Here is a 27467-nt window from a genome sequence, read left to right as displayed (position 1 = left end):
GATGAAGCCTTATACACCTTGACGCTCATTCTGCCGAGGCAAAGAGAGAAATCTGATTTCGGACAGAATGCGCATATTGGAGCGATGAGTTGAGTACGTTAATGAGCTACTGAATAACCAGAATATCGGCGAGTTGGAGGTCCCGCCAACTGAAGACGATGGACAAATACTGCCACCACCAAGTTTAGGAGAAACAGTCCGTGCAATTCATCGGCTAAAAAATCATAAGTCGCCAGAAGCCGATGGAATTACACCCGAATTCGTAAAATATGAAGACGACTAGTTACACGAAGTGGTTCATCAACTTGTGTTCAAGATATGGGACAGCGAATCAATGCCTAACAATTGGCAACGAGGCATTATCTGTCTCATACATAAAAAGGGTGGATATCACACAGTGCAGTAATTATAGAGGTATCACGTTGCTGAGTACCATCTATAAGATATTCTCCGCTATCCTGCTAGGCCGGATAGCCCCATACGGCCAGAACATCATTGACCCATACCAAAGAGACTTCACTCCAGACAAATCAGCAACAGATCAAATTTTCTCTTTGCGGCAAGCAATGGAAAAACTGTTGGAATGTGAACATCAGCTGCACCATCTCTTCATCGACTTTAAAGCCACCTATGATAGTATAGCCAGGGTAAAACTGTACACGGCCATGAGAGAATTCGGTATCCCGACGAAATTAATAAAACTGACTGGGCTGAGCCTGACCAATGTGCGAAGTCAAATAAAAGCAGCATGATCACTTTCAAGACCATTCGACATCAACAGCGGTCTACAATAAAGAGATGCCCTATCATGCGTCCTCTTTAATCTGGCCATGGAGTAGGTGACCCGTGATGCTGAAGTAAAAGAGGTACGATCCCCTTTAAGTCCACAAGACAAGAGGTACGATCCCCTTTAAGTCCACCCAACTACTGGCCTATGCTAACGATATTGACATCACGGGAAGAACGACCTGAGACGTACAAACTTCATCCAGATCGAGCAGGCGGTGCGAGATCTTGGGCTGCACATCAATGAAGGCAAGCCAACCAACTAAAACATCGAATCGTAGTGGTCAAACGGGAAAAATAAAGATAGGAAACTGCAACTTTGAGACCGTTGATAATTTCTCCTATCTAGGGTCGTAAATCACAACCGATAACAGCTACGACGATGGAATCCGCACACGGTTGTTGTCAGCCAACAGAGCCTATTTCAGCTTACAAAAACTGTTCCGCTCGAAACGTCTCACCATAGGGTCAAAGCTCTTACTGTACAAGACTATGCTCTTGCCAGTCCTCATGTATTCCTCGGAGACTTCGGTTCTTAGCAAGAAGAATTGCGAACTCTTGGCCGCGTTCGAGAGAAGAATCCTCCAAAAAATGTTTGGCCCCCTACATGAGGATGGATGATTCCGTAACCTACAAAACGACGAAATCTATGAGCGATACCATGACCGTCCGGTTGCGGATAAAATCCGGCTCAATAGGTTACGGTGGGCGGGTCACTTAATCCGTATGGATGAGGATGATGCCACTCGGAAAGTCTATAAAGGCAACATCTGCGGTATTAAAAGAAGACAAGGCAGACCCTGCCTAAGATGGAGCGATGGCGTAGGCCAGGACGCCAGGCAGCTTTTAGGGATATCGAATTGATGGACCTCGGCGCAAAACCGGGATGTCTGGAGTTCCTTATTAAGGCAGGCCTAGACTGGATACCGGTTGTTGCGCCGTTGATGATGATGATTGAAAAGTCTGCGTTGGGATAGTGAAACGAGATTAGAGATCGAAAACAGGGTAAAACAAACAAACAAAAAATCGAATGCAAAGTTATGTGGTCAGCATTGCGCTCGCCCGAAATTATTACCCTGATTTGGCTCAGGTACGCATTCACAGCTGAGTCGATTGGTATGTGACGTCAAATCATGATACAAATTCCACTGCCACCAATGAGATTTGAACCGCGGCCTTCCGTACGACAGCCTTGTGCTCTAACCACTCAGCTATTCGGACACTAGACGTAGGAAAAATGTCAACGTTTGAATACCTGGGGGTAATAATCGATACCAAGCTTAACTTCAAGCGGCAGTTGGACTATGCACGAAAGAAGAGATCAAATGCTAGTTCAGGTCTAGCAAGGATGATATCTAATCTTTGGCGCAGTAAGGGTGAACGACCGATTCCGAAGGCGACATATCAGTAAGTACAACGTACCAGAAACTGCCATCTACATTAAGATTCGATATATATAGTCCCGGTTGAAAGTAAACGATCACCTGGAAAATCCAAAAACAAATGGGAAATGGGAAGATTCAACGTAAAACGCACAGTTACAAGCTCTGTTCTCGAGGTTGAAGGATGCGGTCGCTCAACCGAGAGCAGTGAAAAATGAGACTCTGGAGTTTATTGCATATTCATATTGCATCGGGAATATACCAGGAGCTCGAAAACTTTAAAAGAGTTTAATATGGACACGCTAGAGTATGGGTTTTTACCCACTTAAACCACCCTCGACTCCCCGCTGCAATATGGAACCACCATTAGGTACTACATCATAGGCTGGAGTTAGCTCAAATTAGCTAGGTCTTCATTTTTCTATCCGCGACCTTCATTTATATTTTCCGGTAATATTTCACATTGAATTTCCTCTAGGATTATCATTTCTTCGTCTTGATTTTTCGGACCCTCATCGCAGTTTGGACACTCAGGTAAGGTGTTTATTTTAAATCTGTAGAGGTACGGAAAATATTCTCCATGAGCTGTGAGGAATTGGGTGAGATTATAAATGATCTTTCATGCTTTCTCTCCAGTCACTTCCCAATGGAAGGGAGATTTTATTGACTATCTTACAATAAACCGAATGCGTGATCTATAACTATTTCTTTAGAACCTTTTATCACCTCATAAGCTCCGAAGATTTTTATGTCCCTCAGTTACTACAAAACCTCAGCAAACATAAATAGAGACAGGAAGTACTTTAAAATCTTCCGTTGAAAGCTAAATTTAATTACATCTTATAAGCGAAGAACCGGATACCTCCAGACGAATTATGGTAAATGGTATTTGTGCAAAATCTCACACATTATCGGCACTAATGCATTCAATAGAATTTAAACAAAATTATGTTTATTTGTTAACTCTCTGAAAAACGTAAGCCATCAGGAAACCCTATCTTAAGGCATGGACGAATATATCATTCAGAACCGTACCAAGTGTCGAGGGATTAAGATACTCGAAAATTAAGTAATAGGTGATCTCTAAGCTGTTCGCATTCTTCTGCCTTTTTAGAAATATACTTGGAGTGAATAGTTGGGTGTAATAATAATTAGTGAATCTTTTTAAAGGTAAACAATAAATATTCGTATTTTCAGAGGAAGTAATGTATAATTCCCCTGTGGGTAGTAGAGAAGAAGAGTTTCTGTGATTTGAGTGTTAACAATTATCAGAATTTCAGGTCGTTAGTAATACAAATGCGAGGAAGTGCTCGAAAATGTGATTCGCAAGTGACGTACCTATTCTCATCCCAACGTACCTTTGGATACAAATGATGCTGCAATCTGGAGTCTCACCCACCAATTAACCCCCCCCCCCCCCAGCTTATTTCCTGCAAAGGACCCTTTGCTGGCCGATTCAGGGACTCGTCCAGCCCAAGGAAATTTTATTTCGCTACCCCAGTATTGTATTCTAGTTCCACCCAGGTCTGATGCTTGCACTGGCCATTATGAGCGTTTCAGAGAGTACCAACAAAAGGATTATGGTACAACGTACATAGAGAAGAATCAAAATTCGTACCCACGATTATTTTGCAAAGAAGGGACCAAAACCAAAATGAGGCAGTAGTTAACTTTGTTCTTAATCAGTGTACCGATGGCATCTTACATCAAATTGGTCCTTACCCATCTTGAATGGTTTTCTCCAGTCTTTGCGATTTTCCAGTTGGACGGTTTCAAACGCTACCTGTTGAACGCGTTAATTGAGTACTCCCACGTAACAGTTCCCCTTCCGCATCACCTGGGTGGAACATTGTCTTAAAAAATTTCCCTTTCTTTTCTTCGTATACTCCGTGTTCCATAAAAGATTATCTTCATTGTCCTAACAAAGAATTATCTGTTGCTTGTAGCCTCGTCCAAAGTCATTCACCGAATTTTATTCGTCTCGTATGATTTTATTTTTCATATCGTCCTCAAGCTTGTGAATTTCGTCTGTGTCCTATTTTTGTTACCTTTTCCACCATGGTCACTCTGCAGCTTTCCTAAGTTCATTATTAACTTCTACTTTTCGAGTTGTTCAATCCATTGTCGGTAGGTTTTATTCCTTTTATTAACACCTGAGATTTTCTGTAACAATTTCTAATTAAATGGCATTGAAAATCATGTCTTAGAAGTTGATTAGAATCGAAGTTACCACCGCAAAGAGACCATTTAAGAGAATAACAGTACGCAGTACAGTCGGCGCTCCTCAATGTCTCCCCGAAAATATTGTCGGGAGGAAAATTCCTGTGTTTAAATAAAGTCGTTGATGAATCCCATCCAAATTTGCACAAGAAAAAAGTTATGATTGGCACCGTTCACAATCCATTGCCAAACACAGGGTCAGAAGATCGTGCCTTCCCAATCTTGTAGGTAAGACTGAAAACCTCCTTGCCCACTAAGGAGCTGAGTAAAGCAATAGTCGGTCCCACAATACCTTCGATTAAACCATGCACCAAAGTTGCCAAGCCGCACAGTTCATCTCCCTCTTGCCACCTTTGGCTAAGAGAGTTGCTACTCATTTAGTAAACGTTGTCTTTCTTCAGAGCAACCACCTTCCTTGGGACTTCTCCTTTACATTTTTTCACAGCTCATTTTTGACCTCAATAATCGATCTCAGATGCAAGGCCGGGATTCTCTTTTTAGTCAGGATTGGTTTTTTTTGCAGTGCAAAGCTGAAACCATGAGCAGCCATCCGCTCGCTTACACTTCGCATCAATATGCCACTTTATGACTGTTCAGCAGTGTGTCCGGCAACAAGCGTCACAACATCATCTGCATAACTGACCAAGCGCGACTTTCCCTTAGCAGACTGTCTTCAGATGTATTTCAGATGGATCCCTGCGCTATCCCTAACATGATCTCCATCCTCCTCTGATCCTCTAACGTTTCATATTCTCTTACCTTAGTATTCAGAAGAGATAGCTCAGCAAGTACAATGTATTGTCTAATGTGCCTAGAATGTCTTTCCATATTACGGGATTAAAGGAATTCCCGATATCAAGAGTTACGATGTGCCCACACGTCGAACTAGGTGGCCGAGTGCCTATGCTTGATGAACCGCGTTCACAACTTACATGACAATATCGACTGCGGGTCTCCCTGCTCTAGAATCGAACTGTCTTGGAGATGAATCTCCGGTAGTAAGTATCGCTTTAACGAGTCCACTTCCGATGACTTTTGCGAGCACCTTCCTGGCCGTATTAGCCATAAAAAATAATCGGCATGCCGGTAGACGGAACCTCAAGGATGTTTTTTCCTTTGCCAATCATTTTATTTTCCAGCCAAACATTGAAGGCACCTAACAGTAACAGTTTGGCCGATGTTGGAATACCAGTTGGTACATCTCTGCTGGGATACTATTGGGTCCTGGCGTCTTCTTGTTTTCATGCCTCTTTCAGCTCTTTTGCAGGTTGGTAGTTATCAGTAGCAGCTCCGAGGAGCCTAACTAGCGCTGTGGTGCGCCATTTTGATGCCATAAATTTCTAAGACCGTGACCGCTGTTATGAGAGCACGTAGGCAGAGTCCAGCCGGCTCAGATCTTCAGCGCCAGCCCGTAGCATTCATGAAGTTAAGCAGCTCTCCCACCTTCCAGCGGTAAGCCTTGGCTATTTGAGGCCCGCAGCTGCTAAGTAGTGCGAGGAGATTCCGCCCTTGGCAGTCGCCAGCGAGACACCGACTGCACCCGTCGAAGGGCTGCCAAGAGGAGAACCCCGTCTTGCTTTCTGTCAGCAGCTCATTACTTTCTATGTTCTATCCTATGTCCGGAAACCCAGAGGAGGGTGACCTTGAACGTGCCGCCCAAACTGTTCAGTGCGTTTCTACATTGCCCCACCATTCTTTTGCAGAGAAGAGTGGACAATACTCGGATCCTTCCATGCTGTTGTCGTGAACCAGTAATGGATGTGCAGGGAATAATGCCCGTACAATATAGCCTATCTTCTCGACCTTAAGTGAAGAGTTTCGCAGAGCCCCCTCTCCTTCAGGGTTCGCATTTATTTTGTCAATTAGGCCGTGTCAGCAGCGGTCTTTGCTTCTGTTGATTGCGCGAGACTCTTTTTAACTGATTTGTGCTCTATCGTTGTGTTATATGCCTCCTCCCGATCGTTTAGACGTTTTGTCATGCGACGGAGAAACCATTATTACGTTGATAACTGAATTAGTGTCAGTTGCCACTCTCGGAGCGCCCTTAAGCGTGATTTCACCTACTCCCAGAGCACTGACAAATCTTCCGCCGCGATTGTGCACACTCAGAGGTTGCGTCGACCAGTTTTAAGGATGTGTTGATGGCCGCTTGCCGAGAAGTCTTCCAGAACTCGTCATCCTCGGCCAGCTCAGTATGAATAAAGCTGTGAACAGGTGTGGCATTATCCTTTCATAGAATGCAACTCTCCTTTTCGTTGCAGGTATTGGCTTCATGGCCTACCTGCCTGCATTTGCTGAATGCTGCCGTCATGTCAGGTTCCTGGGAGGTTACGACATGCTGCCAAAATGTAACCATTTATAACACTTGGTGTACATACTACCCAACCAATTCTGATTTTCTCACTGTTAAAAAATTTCCAAGTGAATTTTTCGGTAGCATCCACCACGACGAGCGGTTTCGAGAATTCGCAGAGGTAATACCAATCTTGGCATTGGTTAACTTAGTGCAATCGCACTTGATGGCCGATTCTGTTTTGGCCTTTTTCGTGGACCAATCCAGGTTTCGGATTTTCAGAGAACATGTACTTCTAAGCTAGAAAGCTCAACTTTCGTTCTCAATAGCCCTTGACAGCTTTATAGTACCTTCGTTTGTTGTCTTCAGACCTAATTCGACGAGGACGCTACCACCTTTTGTTTCCCGAATGGAAGATACTTCTGTTTCGTTATCTTGGGGGGGGGGGGGGGGGGGGGGAGGCTTCATCTAATAATGGATCTTGCTGAAGACTTCTGCAAACGTCTTATATTCCATCGGCTTAGTAAGCAACGTGGCGGTCAAGCCCTCCTCCGACACCCTATGTCTTCCTTTGGTTCTCAACTCTTTGTGTCTACCTTAACATTAGGCAGATGGTTTTCTTTGGGCGCAGAGTATTATTGTCTCTCTTCCTCTTTTTATATGGAGCCCTGGAGATTACCTGGATGAAGTCTTCTTCAGACGCGCCTTCCTGTTTCCCCTTTTTTCCAAGTTCTGCGTACGGTGCTCTCTGGGGGGAGGGGGTGATTGCTTCTGACTTTCGCGTATTTTCTATTCTGTCCGCCTGTAGAAAGGAATACGATCTAGGATTCTTCCAGCTCCCTCAGCCCGTCTTTTATGTTTGATGTTTTTCTGCAGGAACTTTGTAGACCGCATGTGCTTCACAAATACCGTACATTTCCTGATAAGGTTTTCCGTTTCAACTCTCGCAAGGGTAATCAATTGTGCTCCCATCCGGCTTACATTCAAAGCTACTTGCCCAGTTTCAGCGGTTTTTCTGTGCCTTTTTCCGGAGCAGTAGCACTGCATGATACTGCCTTCCCGCCAAGGGTGTTGCAACACTTTGCAGGTCTTCTTCTGTATTTGGCTGTGGGCCCCCCCGTGTTTCGTCGGATATTTTAATGCTTGCAGCCTCGTTCGCTGGGTGCTGTATCGAACGTAGTTAGCTCGTTCCTATCTCCTCAGTATTGTTGGAAGTTTTAGTAGCGCATCATTTGTAAGGAAACTGGCCCCAATAGTTCCCTTTAGCGTGACCTAGTCTTAGCTGACCCGAACTCACCGAGGCAGCGTGGTCTACAAACATCAGTTAAATGCACACTACCTATACCCAGATTTATGAAGGGGCAAGGTACTGATACACGCCACAACTACCACCTTGTCAGAGCTACGCCCACATCATCCCATCGGCGTCCGGAAAGGGTTGTCGACGACAACGGGTACTCCTAGTCTGTTCCAAGGTGTATCGTTGAAAAACTTTCTCTAGGCTACTACATTTTAATAATTTTAAGTAAGCTCTAAGCAATATTTTGTTCTGCATTCCGAAACCAACGCTGCCCGTCCCCTGGCCATGATTCTATACCCCTCAACTGACAGCAAGATGAGCAGTGATACTTTAGTGAATATCCTATTTTAAGCTGTAAACTCTTGCCCCTTACTCAGCAAAGTGAACGTTACCTTATTTTGATAGACGGTGGCCTGTACTGAGTATACTACAATACTCGGAATTTTTGCCTAGTTTAGCCGCTCTTGTAACAGTTCGTGCGTTTGATGAGGATTCAACACTTTAAACATCAAGGGGTTTTCTTTTTCACAATCTTTTGCCTCTAAACTTAATATCAGACACTCGTATTTTATCACTGAAGACATTAAAGCGGACCCGTTCAATCAACTGCTCTACTTAGCTGCTTCATTCCATTTCAGTGAAACCCAGTGTCTACTGCGAGGTCAGCCAGGAAGGACAGTACAGCAATTCCCTGGAAATCTGGCTACGGCCGGCTTGCCGCTGACACTGTTGCCTAATTCTTGCAGGAAACGGGAGAGGAAGATTTACAAGAAGGAAACTTCAGCCGCAAAGGAGAGGAACTCTGACTTGCCTATCAGAACCATCTCTTCCACCTCCACCAATAAAAGTTGAATGAAGGGAAGATGGCGATGGTGATGGGCCTAATGCCAGTACGTCGAAACAGATTCATGCAGCCTGGATATTGTGGACATGGCAAGGCTTCCAGCTGACGGCAACCAATGGTACTGTAGAAGAAGGATAGACGAGCGATTGAATGGCAGGTGCATCGTAATGTGTAGCGGTAGTCAAGCTGCGTTGAGTAGTCCTCGGTTCACTTAAAAATTCGTTCAGGAATGCAGAAACCGATAAGACTCTGTTTCTAGCTTCTGTACAGAGGAACTACTCTTCGTACCCTTAGAGGGTGTAGTGTATCGTGGTGTAGAGTGAAAGGAATCTTGGATGCTTTAGCAAAAAGGGAATCAATCTCCCTCATGCCTGGACCGGAACCAGCAATTGGGTGTCAGTGGCATTTGTCAATTCTTCTATCAAAAGCTGGGAACAAGCTTCTCATAATGGTAGATAGCAAAACTTTAGTTGATGTTAAATACACCAAACTTTTCCTGTCAGAACCAAACAAATATACTGCAAAGTTTATATTGTCGAAAAGCAGGATGCACGAAGATAGTTCACTATCTGGGTATATCTTTTGAATATGGATTCTTCAACATGATATGTGTCTATCCTGTAATGTGGATGCCGGGTCCACGGAGCACCGGACATAAAATGTTTGATGCTGATGTGTTCCAACTGCAGTTGGAAGCATCACTTTTACAAACTGAAATCATGCGTTATATAAACGAATCCAGGATATTCTGTTAGACGGGCGAATCGAGTACAATGGACCACTCGGGTTAAGTGCTCACAGGCTTTGTCCCTCCCCCACACGCGCAGTGAATTTCAGCCGGAGCTTTTGACTCCTTACTAAAATTAGAAACAAATCTTCCATCTTAAAGTGATTTCCTGGAATTTAGTACTTCTTCCATAACATCAACCTTTGTTTTCTCTCTCTCTAATTATGGTCTACAGTTTTTACAATTTTCGATCCTCCTCGATCCGATCAGCGAATGATTACCGCGGTCGATAGTAAAATCCTCCAAAAAATTGTTGGCTCCCTATAAGAGGATGGAGAATTTCGTAGCCTATATAATGATGAAATCTATCAGCGGTACCATGACCGCCTGGTTGCGGATAAAACCCCGTTCAATGGGTTGCTGTAGGCGGATGACTTAATTCAGATCGGTGGGAATAACCCAGCCCTATAAGAGCAATATCTATGGTATAAAATGAGGACGTGGCAGCCCCTGCCTGCTTGCCAGGACGCCAGAGGTTTAGGGATATCGAATTCTTGGACCTCGGCGCAAAACCGGGATTCTGGATCGTATAGGATATCGGTTGGTATGATGATGATGATGATGATGGTCATTGTTTAGCCATAAAAATTGAAACAAGTTACAGATACTGAATTACATTCAAAATAACTTTCTGACGCTGTTTCTCCTTTTTTCAGTAGACATATATCGTCCTAATGCTCTCAACGATAGTTCTTATCGTCATCCCAGTTTTGTTATATTGGAACTATATTTCTCGAAAAAGGCGCAATGAGTTAACATCTAACATTCCAGGACCTCCAGCTTATCCGTTCATCGGCAACTTGTTCGTTCTTCAGCTACGATCGGTACAAGGTAACTAATTAACTATCTGTATTTCCTGGAAAACCTTTCAAGTTTAGGGAAGAGAGAAAACTTGGTGTCAAGAACCTTTGGAACTGCTTATCAATATTTTCTTCCAGATACAATCGATTTCCTGAAAGGCTTCCACTTAAAATACGGTAAAACTGTCCGTCTTTGGATTTTAGACCAACTTAATTTCTGTACAGTTGATCCAAAGCTCGTGGAGATTATTTTGACCAGCCCAAAATACATCCAAAAAGGTTCGCTCTATGATCACCTGAAAGTATGGCTTGGAAATGGTTTACTATTAAGCAATGGAAGAAAGTGGTTTCAAAGGAGAAGGATTATAACGCCAACATTCCATTTCAAAATTTTGGAAGAGTTCTCAGAAGTCATGGATGAGCAGAGTCACATTCTGGTGGATAAACTGCAGAAGCATAGTTGGACGGAGGCTTTTAATATCGAGCCATATATTACTTTGTGTGCTTTGGATGTTATTTCAGGTATTTTTCATGATCATTCTAAAGAGAATAAGGGATTATTTCCTGAGAAGTGCTTCCTTTGGGTTGCTTCGTTCTTTGCAAATATATGTATCTCTGGTCTATCTCTACTTTTTCAGAAACTGCTCTGGGTACCAAAATCAACGCTCAGATGGATCCCAGTTGTGAATATGCCCAGGCTGTTCATACGTGACTATACTCTAAAGTCTGCTCTGCGCTCCTTATTTTAAGGCACTGTTTCCTTGCAGGATGTCCTACATCGTAATGGAGCGAATGGTGAAGCCATATTTGAAATATGATTTAATTTTCTCGATTTTGTATCCAAAGATGAAAAAAGCAGAGGTTAAGGCAAGTAGAATACTTCACGACTTCACTGAACATATCATCGAGGATCGAAGAAAACTATTACTGGAAGACATCAAAGCTAACCACGTAGATACTGACGGTAAGGACCTTTTTATTTATATTTTTTCTTTGAATTCTGTAATGATTAGAGTGGAAATAGAAGGATCAGGTCGATCATCCTAAGTGGCCGACAACGACCTAGAGGGCAGAGCTATCCCAAAAATCTAAACAAATTGGCTAAGTTGACCGTGAAGGTCCGCCGGAAAAGATTGAAGCTCCATCAAAGTATTCGGTCGACACGTTCTTGCAGGCCTCTGTGCTAGCCAGGCTCGGGAATGTGGGGGGGTCCTTTGAGCGCTTTGATTCACGATTCACGGCTTCACGACTTGAAGGATTGGTTCGAGAGCAATTTGTTCCGCTTCGAGACTCGAACCCGAACACACACTCAGTGCATCAGGCAGCTCAACATCAGCCTGCTTCAACTCGTGCAGTGCATCTTGAGGACAGGCGTGACAATGGACATAATAAAGACAATTTTTACACACCTGACCATAGACGCAACATTGATTTTTACGGACTTGACGACAGATCCGGATCCGAGAACTTTCACCGACATGATGACAGATCCGGACTCGACTATATGTACGATTTTACCGACTCTGATGACGACGATGGATGCCAGGCACGACCGTTTAATATCAAGTCAGCGGATCGTGTTTATTCAATTTTGGCATCCTGGAACTTGGTTTTTGATGGCACATCAAAAACTTTGCCCATCAACCAATTCCTCTTCCGCATGGAGGCTTTGACCAACACAGGGAGATTTCGGCCTGTTGTGTACTTATGTGCACACCCTTTTCAGGGACAGAGCAGCAAATTGGTACTGGGACTACCACCAGTCTGTCGGACGAATTGACTGGACCTCTTTTCGTGAGGCTCTTCGCCATGAGTTTAAGGATTCTCTAGATGACTGGGATATCCTTGAACTGATGAGGGAGCGCATGCAAGGTCCATCCGAAGATTTCGACAGTTACTATAAAGCTGTGTGTCCGCTAGCCAATAGGCCTTAATGGAAGACGAGTTGGTAGAGTTGCTACGTCTTGGGCTGAGACCCGACGTTCAGAGGCAACTTTTCTATTTTCCGGCTAGTACGGTTCGCGAACTGCGGAAGTTAGTGCAGCAGAGCGAAATTTTAGAGGAGCGGCTCTCAAGCAGGGTCTCTCACCAATTACACAGCTATTCTGCTTAATCTGAAGAGGGTGTTGACCTAAAGAACATCTCAGGTAATCCTCAGGCTGAGATTCAGGATCGTGATTTGGACTTGGTCTGCTGGAATTGTCGGCAGATTGGACATTTGTTTGAAGACTGTTGGGAGCATCCCAAAGTCTTCTGTTTCGGTTGCGAGCGCCCGAATACACGTAAGCCCGTATGTCCGAACTGTCGAGTTCCAGAGCCCAGCCCCAGTCATCAGGGCGTTCCTGCATTGGACGCACGTGATTGCGCAGGCGCTGCGACATCGTCTTCCACAGTAACTCCGAAAGTTACCGTGTTGAAGCGGTCCGATAAACCAAATATGACCTACCCACTTTTGATTATTACAATTCTTAAGATTAATGATGATGAGTATTATTCAAAATTAAAGTAAGTGAAATTGCCATAAGTCTTGAAGTTCTGTTCCAAGAAGTTCTATTCTTCCTCCTGATAGAGAGCCTTCTACGGCTTCCGACTTCGTTTTGGTATGTCGGACAAAAAACTATCTAGTTTCCTGCCTTTAACCTGGATGAAATTGTAAGTCGCCTTTTTTTCGTAAAAAAATCGGTGTTAGCCCAAAATAGAAGGATTTGAAGACTAGCAACTGGGGTAGAAATTTCTTCCCCGATTGGTCCGATTTGTTATCAAGTGGTCGGCAGACCCTGAGCTCCGTCTGTCTTTGGCCTGACTTTACTGGGCGGCTATTGATTGCCTCTGCTCTGGATGAAACCAGAAGCCACCTTTTTTCATAAACGATTGCTTTTATGGTTTTGACGGCATTTGCAGTTATGGAACAACGCTTAATCTCGGGAGATCATGTCCACAATGTTGAACTGGAATCTGTTTTACTGAGGCAATTTTTCTACTTTCCAGCTAATACGGTTCACAAGCTGTGCAAGTTATTGCAGTAGGGTGAAGAGTTAAGGAGCGTCTTTCAAGCAGAGCTTGCAGAGGAGGTGAGAATGCAGCGCATATCAGAAAATCCTCATCTGGAGATACAAACCCAGCTTTCTACTACGGTTGTAGGCTTCCAGACAAACACAAGTTCCAATGACCAAAATGAACACAGCCCCAGTGTTGTGAACATGCGTAACTGCGAGGACATTGCGAAGGAGTACTTATTTATTTTTAGAATTATTGAAGTCATGGGTTCATATTTACTCAATCATGGACCGGATCAATTGACCAGAAACTATCTTCAACTATAATGGAGTGGGCTATACCTTGCAACCACTTTTGGTCACACTGCTTCCAGGATAGATATGAGGCTGCGTTTTATGAATTGAAATTAAGGCTTCTCATTTTTTAAATATTACGGGTTTTACCTAAAACGAAGAGTTCGTGAACCAGGAAAATAGGGAAAAATTTATTTCCCTAATTGGTCCAATCTGCTGTCAAGTGGGGCTGATTCAGGACTCCCTCAGTTCCAAAAGATAAATCAATTGGCACACAGCCAATATTGAATTTCCAACACGTTTCTATTATTTCTTTAGGTAAGAATGTCTGTTGTTTCGGGATTTGGCTTTAGTGACCGGGAACCTCAGATGAGATAAAGGTAGACCCAAAAAGGATCTTGATATCCCATGATTTGAATGATATAACGAGCTTATATTACCTGTTTTGCAACACAAACTGACTGCACTTTTTTCAGTATCAATGTTTCACAACTCGGCAAAACATCACAGCTGAATACGGTTGACTGGTGTTATATTGGCCTTGTACATCTTGTTTTTGGTTAAAAATGCTCAATGTCATGGCATCTGGCCCATGTGCCAACAGAGTTCTCCTTTTAGGATTGCTTGAAGCCATAGAACTCTGAAGGCAATCTGCAGAAAAGATTTGATGATGATAATTATGGTAATGGTCATTTTCCATAGGGTGTTTGAGAAACGATGTAATGGTCCGTTGAACTTGGTGTAGAAGACAGTGGTAGGGCTCAGAGCTGGAGGACAAGTCCATTGCAATGAGGGAACTTCAAGCAGGAGAATTCTTTCGAAGTCCTTTGAAAGTAAATCAGGCTTCGCCGGCGGAATAAATGTCAACAAAGTGGAACCACTGTCACGTTATTATTATTATTATAGGGTATGACCGCATAAAATGACACCAAGTGCGCTTGGTGCGTGGATTCTACTACATGGCACAGCCGGCCATGCAATTGTCGCCCCTCTTTAATGTAAAATCTACCCACTGCCACATCTGTCTTCCGATCACATCGCGTACGAGTGCCATGCCTGTGTGCCGACCAAGTTCTTCGTTTGAGATACTGTCAGGCCAACGTACTCCGATGATACGACGCAGACAGGTATTGACGAAAGCTTGGGGCTTTTGGGTGACAATGGAGTTCGCTTTGCATGTGTTATTTCCATAGAACTGCATTTCCAGATTTAGACAGGGCAGCGAAAGCGGATCTAGTGCTGTTAATGCGATGATAAACATCCAGTTCGGTGCCACCGTAAGCAGAAATCACACTTTCTAGATATTCAAATTGATTGACTTCATCAATTCTATGCCCAGTAATGCATATGGGGACAGTGTGAGAATCTGTCAGACTGAGAACCTTGGATTTGTTGGTGTATATCTTCAGTGCAACTCTACTTTCCTTTCTTTCCAAATCCAGAGCTATTTGACCAAAGTTCATGACAAGGGCAGAGAGCAAACATTTGTCATCAGCGTAGTCAAGGTGTTTGAGGGAAGATGTCACAGTTCATTGAATTCCTCCACGTTCTCCGCACAAAACAACATGAAGAACGTCACCTAAAAAAATAAGAAATAATATGGGTGACAAAATGCAACCTTAGGGCACTCCGGTTTGGAGCTCAAAATCCTCTGAGATTTTACCTCGGTGTCGCTCATATGTCGCTATGGCTATAGCTATTAGTTTCTCCGGAATCCTCCTGCGTAGAGCGCTCCAGACAAACTCCCTATTCACGCTATCGAAAGCTTTCTCTAAATCGATGAAGTGTAGGTTCGGCGAAGATTTGAGGTCGGTGCACTGTTCCAAAATGGTCCGTAGGGTGTTGATACGGTCAGTGCAGAAGAATCCGGATCGGAAACCAGCCTTCTCTTTCGATCAAGTTTACGAGATTTTTTTTGATGCGTTCCAGGATTATATTGATTGTTATCTTTGCGACGGTAGGGCAGCATGCAGATACCCCTCCACTTATCACATTTAAAACTAGTACACTTCCTTCCGATCTTGACGATTATCCCAATGTTCCACTCTCTGAAAGGATTTGATCTTAACATTTTGATAATAGCGACTGCAGCTGTAGCGATAAATAACTCTGCAAGGGGAACCTTACACCTAGCGGCTTTGCTCCATTTGGCAGAAATGATTTCTTTTCTGCTTGGGGGAACAGTCCGTATCCGCATGTTCCGGTGACTAGCACATTCCATCCACAAGGGACTTCACCGGATCTGATACAGCTAGGAACCGCGGTGAAGTACTCCTTCCACCTATTCAGGTGTTGATAATCGTGGATGAGAAGTTGACCGTTTCCGTCCTTTACAGGACCATCGAAGGATTTGCAATCATATGCAAGCTCCTTCGTGATGCGGTATAAATTCCTGTAATCATTACGATCTGTGGCATCTCTCGTTTCCTAGACCAGCGCAGTAGCAAATTCTCTCTTGTCACGGGGTACACTATGGTGAACTTCTCGGGATTTCGTTCGATATCGGAACACGTCACGCCCGCCATCACTCGCAGAAGCCAGTAGAGCCTTCAATCCATTCACTTCATCGATCCTCTTCCACGATTCAGTAGTCAGCCAGATCTTATGATGCCTATTCCGAACATGACCGACAACCACTCTAGAAAAGAGCATTTTTGATGACAACATCATGTTCATCAATATTCTCAGGCGGGTTAGTCAGTATGTCTGCAGTTCAACCAGGAAGATAAGTCCCCCAGAATTGAGCCTCACCTGGGTCAAACAAGCGGTCGATTTTCAGCTTCTCAGCCATACGAGAAGTAGCGGACACAACATGTAAACGAACATAAGCGATCATCAGATTGTGATCATTTTCGAAGTCGGTGTCAGTACCTTGTAATGTACATCCAAGAAATCTGTCAAAAATAGGCTTCCAGGGCAAGAGAGCGCGCCTTGCGGTAGCCATCAGAAAAAACCTGATATCGGAGTCGCGTGTGCTAACACTTGGCTTTCTAGAGTACACCGCTTACATCGATTAGACCCAGAAGGTCCAGTTTATATCGCTGGAATTCCCGCTCAAGTTGAAAAAAGCGAGCATTTTGAGAATCCTCGTTACCATTGTCGAGGAGCGTGCACACATTACTAAAACTAGTCATAGTCGCTTTTCGATACCCAAAGACTTTTGGCGTGAAGCCAGTCCCTATTCCCTGCGTTGGTGACGTTTCGGTAATAGTTTTCAGGTTGCTAGCCTGCAAATTTTTAATCCTTTTAGCCACATCTCATGACAGGCTTGGAAGAATGAGTGTATTCTTAAGTTTGAGTGTATTCTAAGGTCTCCCCCCATAGTAGGCGTTACCAGAATGGCAATGTCCGACACAACAGCGTATGTCAGAGTCAATGATAGCTTGACAGATGCGTTTGAAGCAAATGTCGGAGGTTATACGAAAATCACCTGCGGACACAGATTCTGTTGTGGAAATTAGCGCATCACTGCTCGAATTTCAAAACTGAAGGACGATATCGATAGGTCGAGATGGATGGAGGAAGAACATTTGGAAGCCAAGGCCAGAAATAGACTATAGAGCCTCGATGACGACAAATTCCAGAGTCTCAGCTGTCTTTATTCCCTGACTACCATAAAGTATAAAGTTGTTATACCATTAGTCCACCAATGTCTCCCATCAAGTGTGGCTGAGCTTCCTCCAAACACAGCCCCCTATTTAATTAAATACTGTTACTCCAGACTGCCATTATTATGAATAGCTTTGCTGCCCGCTATGCATTTCAATGGTACCTTATCTTAGCCAGCTAACATGGGTCTTCGGAACCAGTTTCATTCTAGTTTGGGGAAGACGATAACTTTCAATATCGCCAGACTATCAGATGTTATCATGTTCGTGTTTTCTCCTTAGATTCTTTCTGCCCAGGTCCTGTGACATATCGAATTTCTTTATGTACCGAAATACTAGCCTCGTCTTCTATGTTAAATGCACCTGTATACCACAGCATATAGTTCCAGTCTTCCCTAATTAACGTAGTCTCGACTTTGGAATCTAAGCAGTACTTCAAAGACGTAAGACCATATTTATCTTCGCGGATGGATTTATGATTAAGTTAGTGATTAAACGATTGAACCCCACAACTCCTTTTACCTCAAACCCGAAGGGTGGAAACTGCCGGAGCGTTTCCACGACAAGGGAAAGTTTGCTTTTCATGGTGGGCGAGTTTTGGCCGTAGGGACAGTTTCTCGGTGGCATGCCTCTGCTCCATCTTTGGATGTTATACTAATGCTTTACCGTGACAAGATTGATGCAGTATATAATGTGAAATTTTAATTCCTGTTGAGGTCTTACTTACTGGTTCAGTGGTCCTATTGCAGGAACCACCGCACCATTTCATTCCTCTCATCTCGCTCCAAAGCCGGCCGAGATTCGTCAAGAAATGAATATGCGAGAAATTTGTCAAGAACTGAATGCCTAGTTTAGTTAATGGTGAGAAAATAACATATCCATAACAACAGGATAATGATGTTCATCAACCAATCATCAGATTACACAGAAGATCATATTCAGTTAAGCTACGGCCTTAGGTGGCGCTATGCTGCACTCATCGTGCGTCACTCCTTTGTAGTCCTTACCAGCACATGCCGCCTCCTGGTCGATATTTTAGATTTCATCAATAGCAGGGAAGAGTCTACCGTCACTTCTCTCCGGAGAGAAGGTGGTGGGTCACCCAGCTGAGATAACAATTCGAAAGCGCGGAATGCAAGGATCCGGTTGCTCTTAAACAAATTACAACAGGAAAAGAGAAAAGGAAAGCAGGCTGATATCCGCTCCGTATCCTTCTGCAATGACCACATCAACAACCTACGAGATCATTTTGGAACACTGCGTGGAGTTGAGACCATCACTTCACCTGCTCTTCATCGATTTCGGGGAAGCTTTTAACAGAATGAGGGAGTTTATCTGGCGTGATTAAATTGAAGCTGTTCTGCACTGATGTTATTTCTGCGTTGCTTTATGGGAGTAGCGCATAGAAAATCACCCAGACTGTCTCTCCAACGATCCGAGCCTTCGTCAATTCCTTTACCGTGTCTCGTTACTATGCATTTCAAACGAAGAACTTGAAGAAACAGCAGAGAGGCCTGTCACCTGTCTGTCATGTGCTCGGATCGTGGAAGTTGCAGTGGTAAGGTAACACTTCAAGGGGCGACAATTGCATTGCTGATTATGCCATGCAATGGATCGCACCCTCCAAGGATGGCTAACGAGTGGATCACGCTGAGAGCATTTGCACCAGAATAGTAGGAGAGGAGTGCATGTCTAGAAATCCTGGAAAGAATTGAAGTATATTTCAGCGAATTGCTAGCTTTGACGCGTAGGTGTGGTTGACCCAAAAAGGGGTAAATAGCGACTACTTATTTATAAAAGCTCTGGGAGGAAATATCCCTAAAGAGATGCTATTGATGCCTCGAATTTTAAATTCTCAAGGCAAATCATACCAGAAACCATTAGATAATAGTGGCCAACGTTTGAAACGTTGTCCTCCATTTAATGGGGTAGCAGATGTTTTGGATGCAGCGAGAACGGGGGTCATAGTTTTAGATATTGGCGAAGGAACCACTCCAGACGCAACCTTCGCGACGATTTCTGAAAGACTTCTCGGTAAGCGATCGTTTGACTTTGCGGTACTGCTCACTTCTTTCAAAACAGTTAAGTTATTCTATGCTCAAAGGATTCAGAGTCACCGGCAATATACATGAAATGAGTGGTAATTCTAGAGATGCAGAAGCAGATGGACTAGTTCATCGAAAACTTACAACAGCGAGTATTACTAGACGACGCCGATCATACCTTTTTTCTCTGTCGGGATTTGTTAGTATCTGTATGGAAAAACAAGGAAGCTTCATTTCGGAGAGATGCTGAGGAGCGCCATCAGATTGTACTGTGTCCCGCATAATGTTCGGGTAATTCTTCTTTCAAAGAAGACTGAGCATGACGGCTAAGGGACCGGAAAAAAATCATTTTCTTCACCCAACTCTCGTTGATTCCAGTTCAGTTTTCTAATAACGGAGAGGCGTTTAGTTGGTAGTCTGACCGTTGTGAACTACCGCAACGGGGCCAGTATATTGTCTGAATGATGCCTCTTTCTCTCATATGTTACACTAAGAAGTAAGGATGAAAACTTACAGATCTCCAAATAAATTGACTTTATGCTTTCATCCATTCATTCATTAGGGTATTATTTAGTTATGGTTGATTTTGGCAAACTATTTCCCTATTTATAAAATTGACTCCATAATACATTCATAAGTATATCCATTCATATAAACTTCCAAATAGAAGCTGAAATGACTAGGAAACGCAAACGAACTCTGCTAGATGTTCTCCTGCAAGCAACTATTCAAGGACAACCGCTCTCCAACAACGACATTCGCGAAGAAGTGGACACCTTTACATTTGAAGGTCACGACACCACGACAGCTGGAATTAGTTTCACCCTTTATTGTCTGTCACGTCAACCTGAGGTACAAGAAAAAGTCTTCAGTGAAATCAGGGAAGTAATCGGAAACGACAAAACAAAGCCTGCTAAGATGCAGGAACTACAAGATTTAAAATACCTAGAAATCGTTATCAAAGAATCAATGAGGTTGTACCCTCCAGTACCAATGATAGCACGGAAACTAGAGGAAGATATACAAATAAGTGAGCCTCCCTATACGTCTTTGATTGGATAACTCTTCTATTAACCCTGTAATTTCATTCCAGACGATAAATTCTTCCCTGCTGGATCCGATGTAACTATTCCGATGTTCCTTCTCATGAGAGATCCTGAAATATTTTCAGACCCTGATCATTTCAAACCAGAACGATTTTTTACTGAGAAGTTCTCGGAAAAGGCAACTGCTTATTCCTACATCCCATTTAGTGCTGGACCAAGGAATTGTATTGGGCAGAAGTTTGCTATGCTCGAAATGAAGTGCACGGTGTCGAAAATCCTAAGATACTTTGAACTTCTACCAATGGGAGAAGAACCGAAAACTACAGCGAATTTGGTGACAAGATCTACTAACGGTATTAATTTAGGTATAAGGCCAAGAAAGTATTATACATTTGGAACGAATTCTTGATAGTAAAAGAATAAAATAAGGTGAACGAGGGGACACATGAGTATTTATAACAGTGAGCAGTATTTCTATTATAAACTCTTCTCAGTTGTTTGATATTTTTAGTCACTTTCTATTTAGACTCAGTCCCGTTCTCTCCCAAGGAGCAACATACCCAATTTTTCAAAAAGCGAATTTTCATACTCAGACCTTGACAGACAGGCTCAGCTCTCTCGGAAAGGGAAGAATTGAAGACTCATTGCATCATTAAGCGAAAGAGCGTAACACGGAATATGTGAGGTGGAAACATTAAATTCTCTACCCTAATGCACTGAAAACTAGGTAGAAGTGCAACGTTTCAAGAAGAAAATCAACAAGAAACGAGAGAGGCTGGGGACTAGAATTCTGGATGCTTAGGCCGCAGCAGAATCAGTGACTCTATGTAATTTTCCAACCAATTCAAAGACGTCTCTAATCAAGGACGGCCTTACCAAGATATCTACCTCCTTACTAAGGGTAAACAAGGTCATTGGGCATTTGGGGCGTTTACTTCTCAACATTAGCGCTGAGAGCTGATTATTAACAAAGCAACAGCGGAACTGCCCCATTAAAAGCCTAATAGTACCTCCACGTTTTACAGGCTGAAGGGCAGGATAGAGTGAAGACCACTGCAAAAATATTAAGATAATTTAAACAATACACTACCCTTCAACCGTTTACTCGATAATAACTACAATGCCCTAAATATCATACGCGGTTAATTAATAATTATCTATTATTTCGCTCCCTGCCTGCCATGTTACACTTAGCTAATAGGGCTAACTGTTCACACTGGGAAAAGTTCATATATGGCATCGCTCAATTGCTCAATAGTAGTGATCACGAATTAAGTTCCTTTTCGCGAAATTCTCAATATTAAGGGAGATATAAGCGTTTAAAGTTTTTCCCCAGATTCCTCCGAAAATCTGGAATTTTCCTGGCACCTTGACTCCTCAACCTATATACCGTTTTGAAGCTCAGACCCTCTCCCAATAGTGGTGATCACAAATTAAGCTCCTTTTTGCCAAATTCTCAATATTAAGGGAGATATAAGCGTTTAAAGTTTTTCCCAAGATTCCTCCAAAAATCAGCAATTTTCCTAGCAGCCCCCAAACCAACCTCAAAATGGTATATAGGTTGAGGGGTCTAGGTGCCAGGAAAATTCCAGATTTTTGGAGGAATCTGGGGAAAAATTTTAAACGCTTATATCTCCGTTAATATTGAGAATTTGGCAAAAAGGAGCTTAATTTGTGATCACTACTATTGGTAGAGGGTGTGAGCTTCAAAATGGTATATAGGTTGAGGGGTCTAGGTGCCAGGAAAATTCCAGATTTTCGGAGGAATCTAGGGAAAAATTTTAAACGCTTATATCTCCGTCAATATTGAGAATTTGGCAAAAAGGAGCTTAATTTGTGATCACCACTACTGGCAGAGGGTCTGAGCTTCAAAATGGTATATAGGTTGAGGGGTCTAGGTGCCAGGAAAATTCCAGATTTTCGGAGGAATCTGGGGAAAAACTTTAAACGCATATATCTCCGTTAATATTGAGAATTTCGCAAAAAGGAGCTTAATTTGTGATCACGACTATTGGTACAGGGTGAGAGCTTCAAAATGGTATACAGGTTGAGGGGTCTAGGTCCCAGGAAAATTCCAGATTTTCGGAGGAATCTGGGGAAAAACTTTAAACGCTTATATCTCCGTTAATATTGAGAATTTGGCAAAAAGGAGCTTAATTTGTGATCACTACTATTGGTAGAGGGTGTGAGCTTCAAAATGGTATATAGGTTGAGGGGTCTAGGTGCCAGGAAAATTCCAGATTTTCGGAGGAATCTGGGGAAAAATTTTAAACGCTTATATCTCCGTCAATATTGAGAATTTGGCAATAAGGAGCTTAATTTGTGATCACCACTACTGGCAGAGGGTCTGAGCTTCAAAATGGTATATAGGTTGAGCGGTGTAGGTGCCAGGAAAATTCCAGATTTTCGGAGGAATCTGGGGAAAAACTTTAAACGCATATATCTCCGTTAATATTGAGAATTTCGCAAAAAGGAGCTTAATTTGTGATCACGACTATTGGTACAGGGTGAGAGCTTCAAAATGGTATACTGGTTGAGGGGTCTAGGTCCCAGGAAAATTCCAGATTTTCGGAGGAATCTGGGGAAAAACTTTAAACGCTTATATCTCCGTTAATATTGAGAATTTGGCAAAAAGGAGCTTAATTTGTGATCACCACTACTGACAGAGGGTCTGAGCTTCAAAATGGTATATAGGTTGTGGGGTCTAGGTGCCAGGAAAATTTCAGATTTTTCGAGGAATCTGGGGAAAAACTTTAAACGCTTATATCTCCGTTAATATTGAGAATTTCGCAAAAAGGAGCTTAACTTCTGATCACTACTGTTGGTGCAGGGTCTGAACTTCAAAACGGTATATAGGTTGTGGGGTCTAGGTGCCAGGAAAATTTCGGATTTTTCGAGGAATCTGGGGAAAAACTTTAAACGCTTATATCTCCGTTAATATTGAGAATTTCGCAAAAAGGAGCTTAATTTGTGATCACTACTATTGGTGGAGGGTCTGAACTTCAAAATGGTATACAGGTTGAGGACTCTAGGTGCCAGGAAAATTTCAGATTTTCGGAGGAATCTGGGGAAAAACTTTAAACGCTTATATCTCCGTTAATATTGAGAATTTGGCAAAAAGGAGCTTAATTTGTGATCACCACTATTGGTAGAGGGTGTGAGCTTCAAAATGGTATATAGGTTGTGGGCTCTAGGTGCCAGGAAAATTTCAGATTTTCGGAGGAATCTGGGGAAAAACTTTCAACGCTTATATCTCCGTCAATATTGAGAATTTGGCAAAAAGGAGCTTAATTTGTGATCACCACTATTGGTAGAGGGTCTGAGCTTCAAAATGGTATATAGGTTGTGGGGTCTAGGTGCCAGGAAAATTTCAGATTTTGCGAGGAATCTGGGGAAAAACTTTAAACGCTTATATCTCCGTTAATATTGAGAATTTCGCAAAAAGGAGCTTAATTTGTGATCACCACTATTGGTAGAGGGTGTGAGCTTCAAAATGGTATATAGGTTGAGGGGCCTAGGTGCCAGGAAAATTTCAGATTTTTCGAGGAATCTGGGAAAAAACTTTAAACGCTTATATCTCCGTTAATATTGAGAATTTCGCAAAAAGGAGCTTAATTTGTGATCACTACCATTGGTAGAGGGTGTGAGCTTCAAAATGGTATATAGGTTGTGGGGTCTAGGTGCCAGGAAAATTTCAGATTTTGCGAGGAATCTGGGGAAAAACTTTAAACGCTTATATCTCCGTTAATATTGAGAATTTCGGAAAAAAGAGCTTAATTTGTTATCACTACTATTGGTAGAGGGTCTGAGCTTCAAAATGGTATATAGGTTGAGGGGTCTAGGTGCCAGGAAAATTCAAGATTTTCGGAGGAATCTGGGGAAAAACTTTAAACGCATATATCTCCGTTAATATTGAGAATTTCGCAAAAAGGAGCTTAATTTGTGATCACGACTATTGGTACAGGGTGAGAGCTTCAAAATGGTATACAGGTTGAGGGGTCTAGGTCCCAGGAAAATTCCAGATTTTCGGAGGAGTCTGGGGAAAAACTTTAAACGCTTATATCTCCGTTAATATTGAGAATTTGGCAAAAAGGAGCTTAATTTGTGATCACCACTACTGACAGAGGGTCTGAGCTTCAAAATGGTATATAGGTTGTGGGGTCTAGGTGCCAGGAAAATTTCAGATTTTTCGAGGAATCTGGGGAAAAACTTTAAACGCTTATATCTCCGTTAATATTGAGAATTTCGCAAAAAGGAGCTTAACTTGTGATCACTACTGTTGGTGCAGGGTCTGAACTTCAAAACGGTATATAGGTTGTGGGGTCTAGGTGCCAGGAAAATTTCGGATTTTTCGAGGAATCTGGGGAAAAACTTTAAACGCTTATATCTCCGTTAATATTGAGAATTTCGCAAAAAGGAGCTTAATTTGTGATCACTACTATTGGTGGAGGGTCTGAACTTCAAAATGGTATACAGGTTGAGGGCTCTAGGTGCCAGGAAAATTTCAGATTTTCGGAGGAATCTGGGGAAAAACTTTAAATGCTTATATCTCCGTTAATATTGAGAATTTGGCAAAAAGGAGCTTAATTTGTGATCACCACTATTGGTAGAGGGTGTGAGCTTCAAAATGGTATATAGGTTGAGGGCTCTAGGTGCCAGGAAAATTTCAGATTTTCGGAGGAATCTGGGGAAAAACTTTAAACGCTTATATCTCCGTCAATATTGAGAATTTGGCAAAAAGGAGCTTAATTTGTGATCACCACTATTGGTAGAGGGTCTGAGCTTCAAAATGGTATATAGGTTGTGGGGTCTAGGTGCCAGGAAAATTTCAGATTTTTCGAGGTATCTGGGGAAAAACTTTAAACGCTTATATCTCCGTTAATATTGAGAATTTCGCAAAAAGGAGCTTAATTTGTGATCACTACTATTGGTAGAGGGTCTGAGCTTCAAAATGGTATATAGGTTGTGGGGTCTAGGTGCCAGGAAAATTTCAGATTTTTCGAGGAATCTGGGGAAAAATTTTAAACGCTTATATCTCCGTTAATATTGAGAATTTCGCAAAAAGGAGCTTAATTTGTGATCACTACTATTGGTAGAGGGTCTGAGCTTCAAAATGGTATATAGGTTGTGGGGTCTAGGTGCCAGGAAAATTTCAGATTTTTCGAGGAATCTGGGGAAAAATTTTAAACGCTTTTATCTCCGTTAATATTGAGAATTTCGCAAAAAGGAGCTTAATTTGTGATCACTACTATTGGTTGAGGGCCTGAGCTTCAAAATGGTATATAGGTTGAGGGGTCTAGGTGCCAGGAAAATTCCAGATTTTCGGAGGAATCTGGGCAAAAACTTTAAACGCTTATATCTCCGTTAATATTGAGAATTTCGCAAAAAGGAGCTTAATTTGTGATCACCACTATTGGTAGAGGGTGTGAGCTTCAAAATGGTATATAGGTTGAGGGGCCTAGGTGCCAGGAAAATTTCAGATTTTTCGAGGAATCTGGGAAAAAACTTTAAACGCTTATATCTCCGTTAATATTGAGAATTTCGCAAAAAGGAGCTTAATTTGTGATCACTACTATTGGTAGAGGGTGTGAGCTTCAAAATGGTATATAGGTTGTGGGGTCTAGGTGCCAGGAAAATTTCAGATTTTGCGAGGAATCTGGGGAAAAACTTTAAACGCTTATATCTCCGTTAATATTGAGAATTTCGGAAAAAAGAGCTTAATTTGTTATCACTACTATTGGTAGAAGGTCTGAGCTTCAAAATGGTATATAGGTTGAGGGGTCTAGGTGCCAGGAAAATTCCAGATTTTCGGAGGAATCTGGGCAAAAACTTTAAACGCTTATATCTCCGTTAATATTGAGAATTTCGCAAAAAAGAGCTTAATTTGTGATCACTAAAATGGTATACAGGTTGTGGGGTCTAGGTGCCAGGAAAATTTCAGATTTTTCGAGGAATCTGGGGAAAAACTTTAAACGCTTATATCTCCGTTAATATTGAGAATTTCGCAAAAAAGAGCTTAATTTGTGATCACTACTATTGGTTGAGGGTCTGAGCTTCAAAATGGTATATAGGTTGTGGGGTCTAGGTGCCAGGAAAATTCCAGATTTTCGGAAGAATCTGGGCAAAAACTTTAAACGCTTATATCTCCGTTAATATTGAGAATTTGGCAAAAAGGAGCTTAATTTGTGATCACCACTATTGGTAGAGGGTGTGAGCTTCAAAATGGTATATAGGTTGTGGGGTCTAGGTGCCAGGAAAATTTCAGATTTTTCGAGGAATCTGGGGAAAAACTTTAAACGCTTATATCTCCGTTAATATTGAGAATTTCGCAAAAAGGAGCTTAATTTGTGATCACTACTATTGGTAGAGGGTCTGAGCTTCAAAATGGTATACAGGTTGTGGGGTCTAGGTGCCAGGAAAATTTCAGATTTTTCGAGGAATCTGGAGAAAAACTTTAAACGCTTATATCTCCGTTAATATTGAGAATTTCCCAAAAGGAGCTTATTTGTGATCACTACTATTGGTAGAGGGTCTGAACTTCAAAACGGTATATAGGTTGTGGGGTCTAGGTGCCAGGAAAATTTCGGATTTTTCGAGGAATCTGGGGAAAAACTTTAAACGCTTATATCTCCGTTAATATTGAGAATTTCGGAAAAAGGAGCTTAATTTCTGATCACTGCTATTGGTAGAGGGTCTGAGCTTCAAAATGGTATATAGGTTGTGGGGTCTAGGTCCCAGGAAAATTTCAGATTTTTCGAGGAATCTGGGGAAAAACTTTAAACGCTTATATCTCCGTTAATATTGAGAATTTCGCAAAAAGGAGCTTAATTTGTGATCACTACCATTGGTAGAGGGTCTGAGCTTCAAAATGGTATATATTTTGTGGGGTCTAGGTGCCAGGAAAATTTCAGATTTTTCGAGGAATCTGGGGAAAAATTTTAAACGCTTATATCTCCGTTAATATTGAGAATTTCGCAAAAAGGAGCTCAATTTGTGATCACTACTATTGGTAGAGGGTCTGAACTTCAAAATGGTATATAGGTTGTGGGGTCTAGGTGCCAGGAAA

General features: G+C 42.3%; 1 protein-coding gene across 4 annotated transcripts in view; it reads left to right on the top strand.

Annotated features, from left to right (window-relative positions):
- The window catches only part of LOC119653687 (cytochrome P450 4d2-like), a 35883-nt gene extending 15048 nt beyond the window's left edge, over positions 1-20835 (top strand). The window contains exons 1-7 of one of the 4 annotated variants that reach the window (XM_038058549.1): positions 3204-3338; positions 10269-10443; positions 10551-10934; positions 11051-11120; positions 11180-11376; positions 20023-20385; positions 20449-20835. In XM_038058549.1, the coding sequence (XP_037914477.1) occupies positions 10287-10443; positions 10551-10934; positions 11051-11120; positions 11180-11376; positions 20023-20385; positions 20449-20810 (1533 nt within the window). In that variant the 5' untranslated portion in view covers positions 3204-3338; positions 10269-10286 and the 3' untranslated portion in view covers positions 20811-20835. Of the gene's footprint in view, positions 1-3203; positions 3339-10268; positions 10444-10550; positions 10935-11050; positions 11121-11179; positions 11377-20022; positions 20386-20448 lie in introns of those variants that run through there. The other 3 variants (XM_038058552.1, XM_038058551.1, XM_038058550.1) reach the window with 3 other exon arrangements.
- Positions 20836-27467: the final 6632 nt, after the last annotated feature.

The sequence above is a fragment of the Hermetia illucens genome, chromosome 4 (assembly GCF_905115235.1).
Source record: "Hermetia illucens chromosome 4, iHerIll2.2.curated.20191125, whole genome shotgun sequence".
Taxonomy (NCBI): domain Eukaryota; kingdom Metazoa; phylum Arthropoda; class Insecta; order Diptera; family Stratiomyidae; genus Hermetia; species Hermetia illucens.
This window is presented reverse-complemented; position numbering and strand designations above follow the sequence as displayed.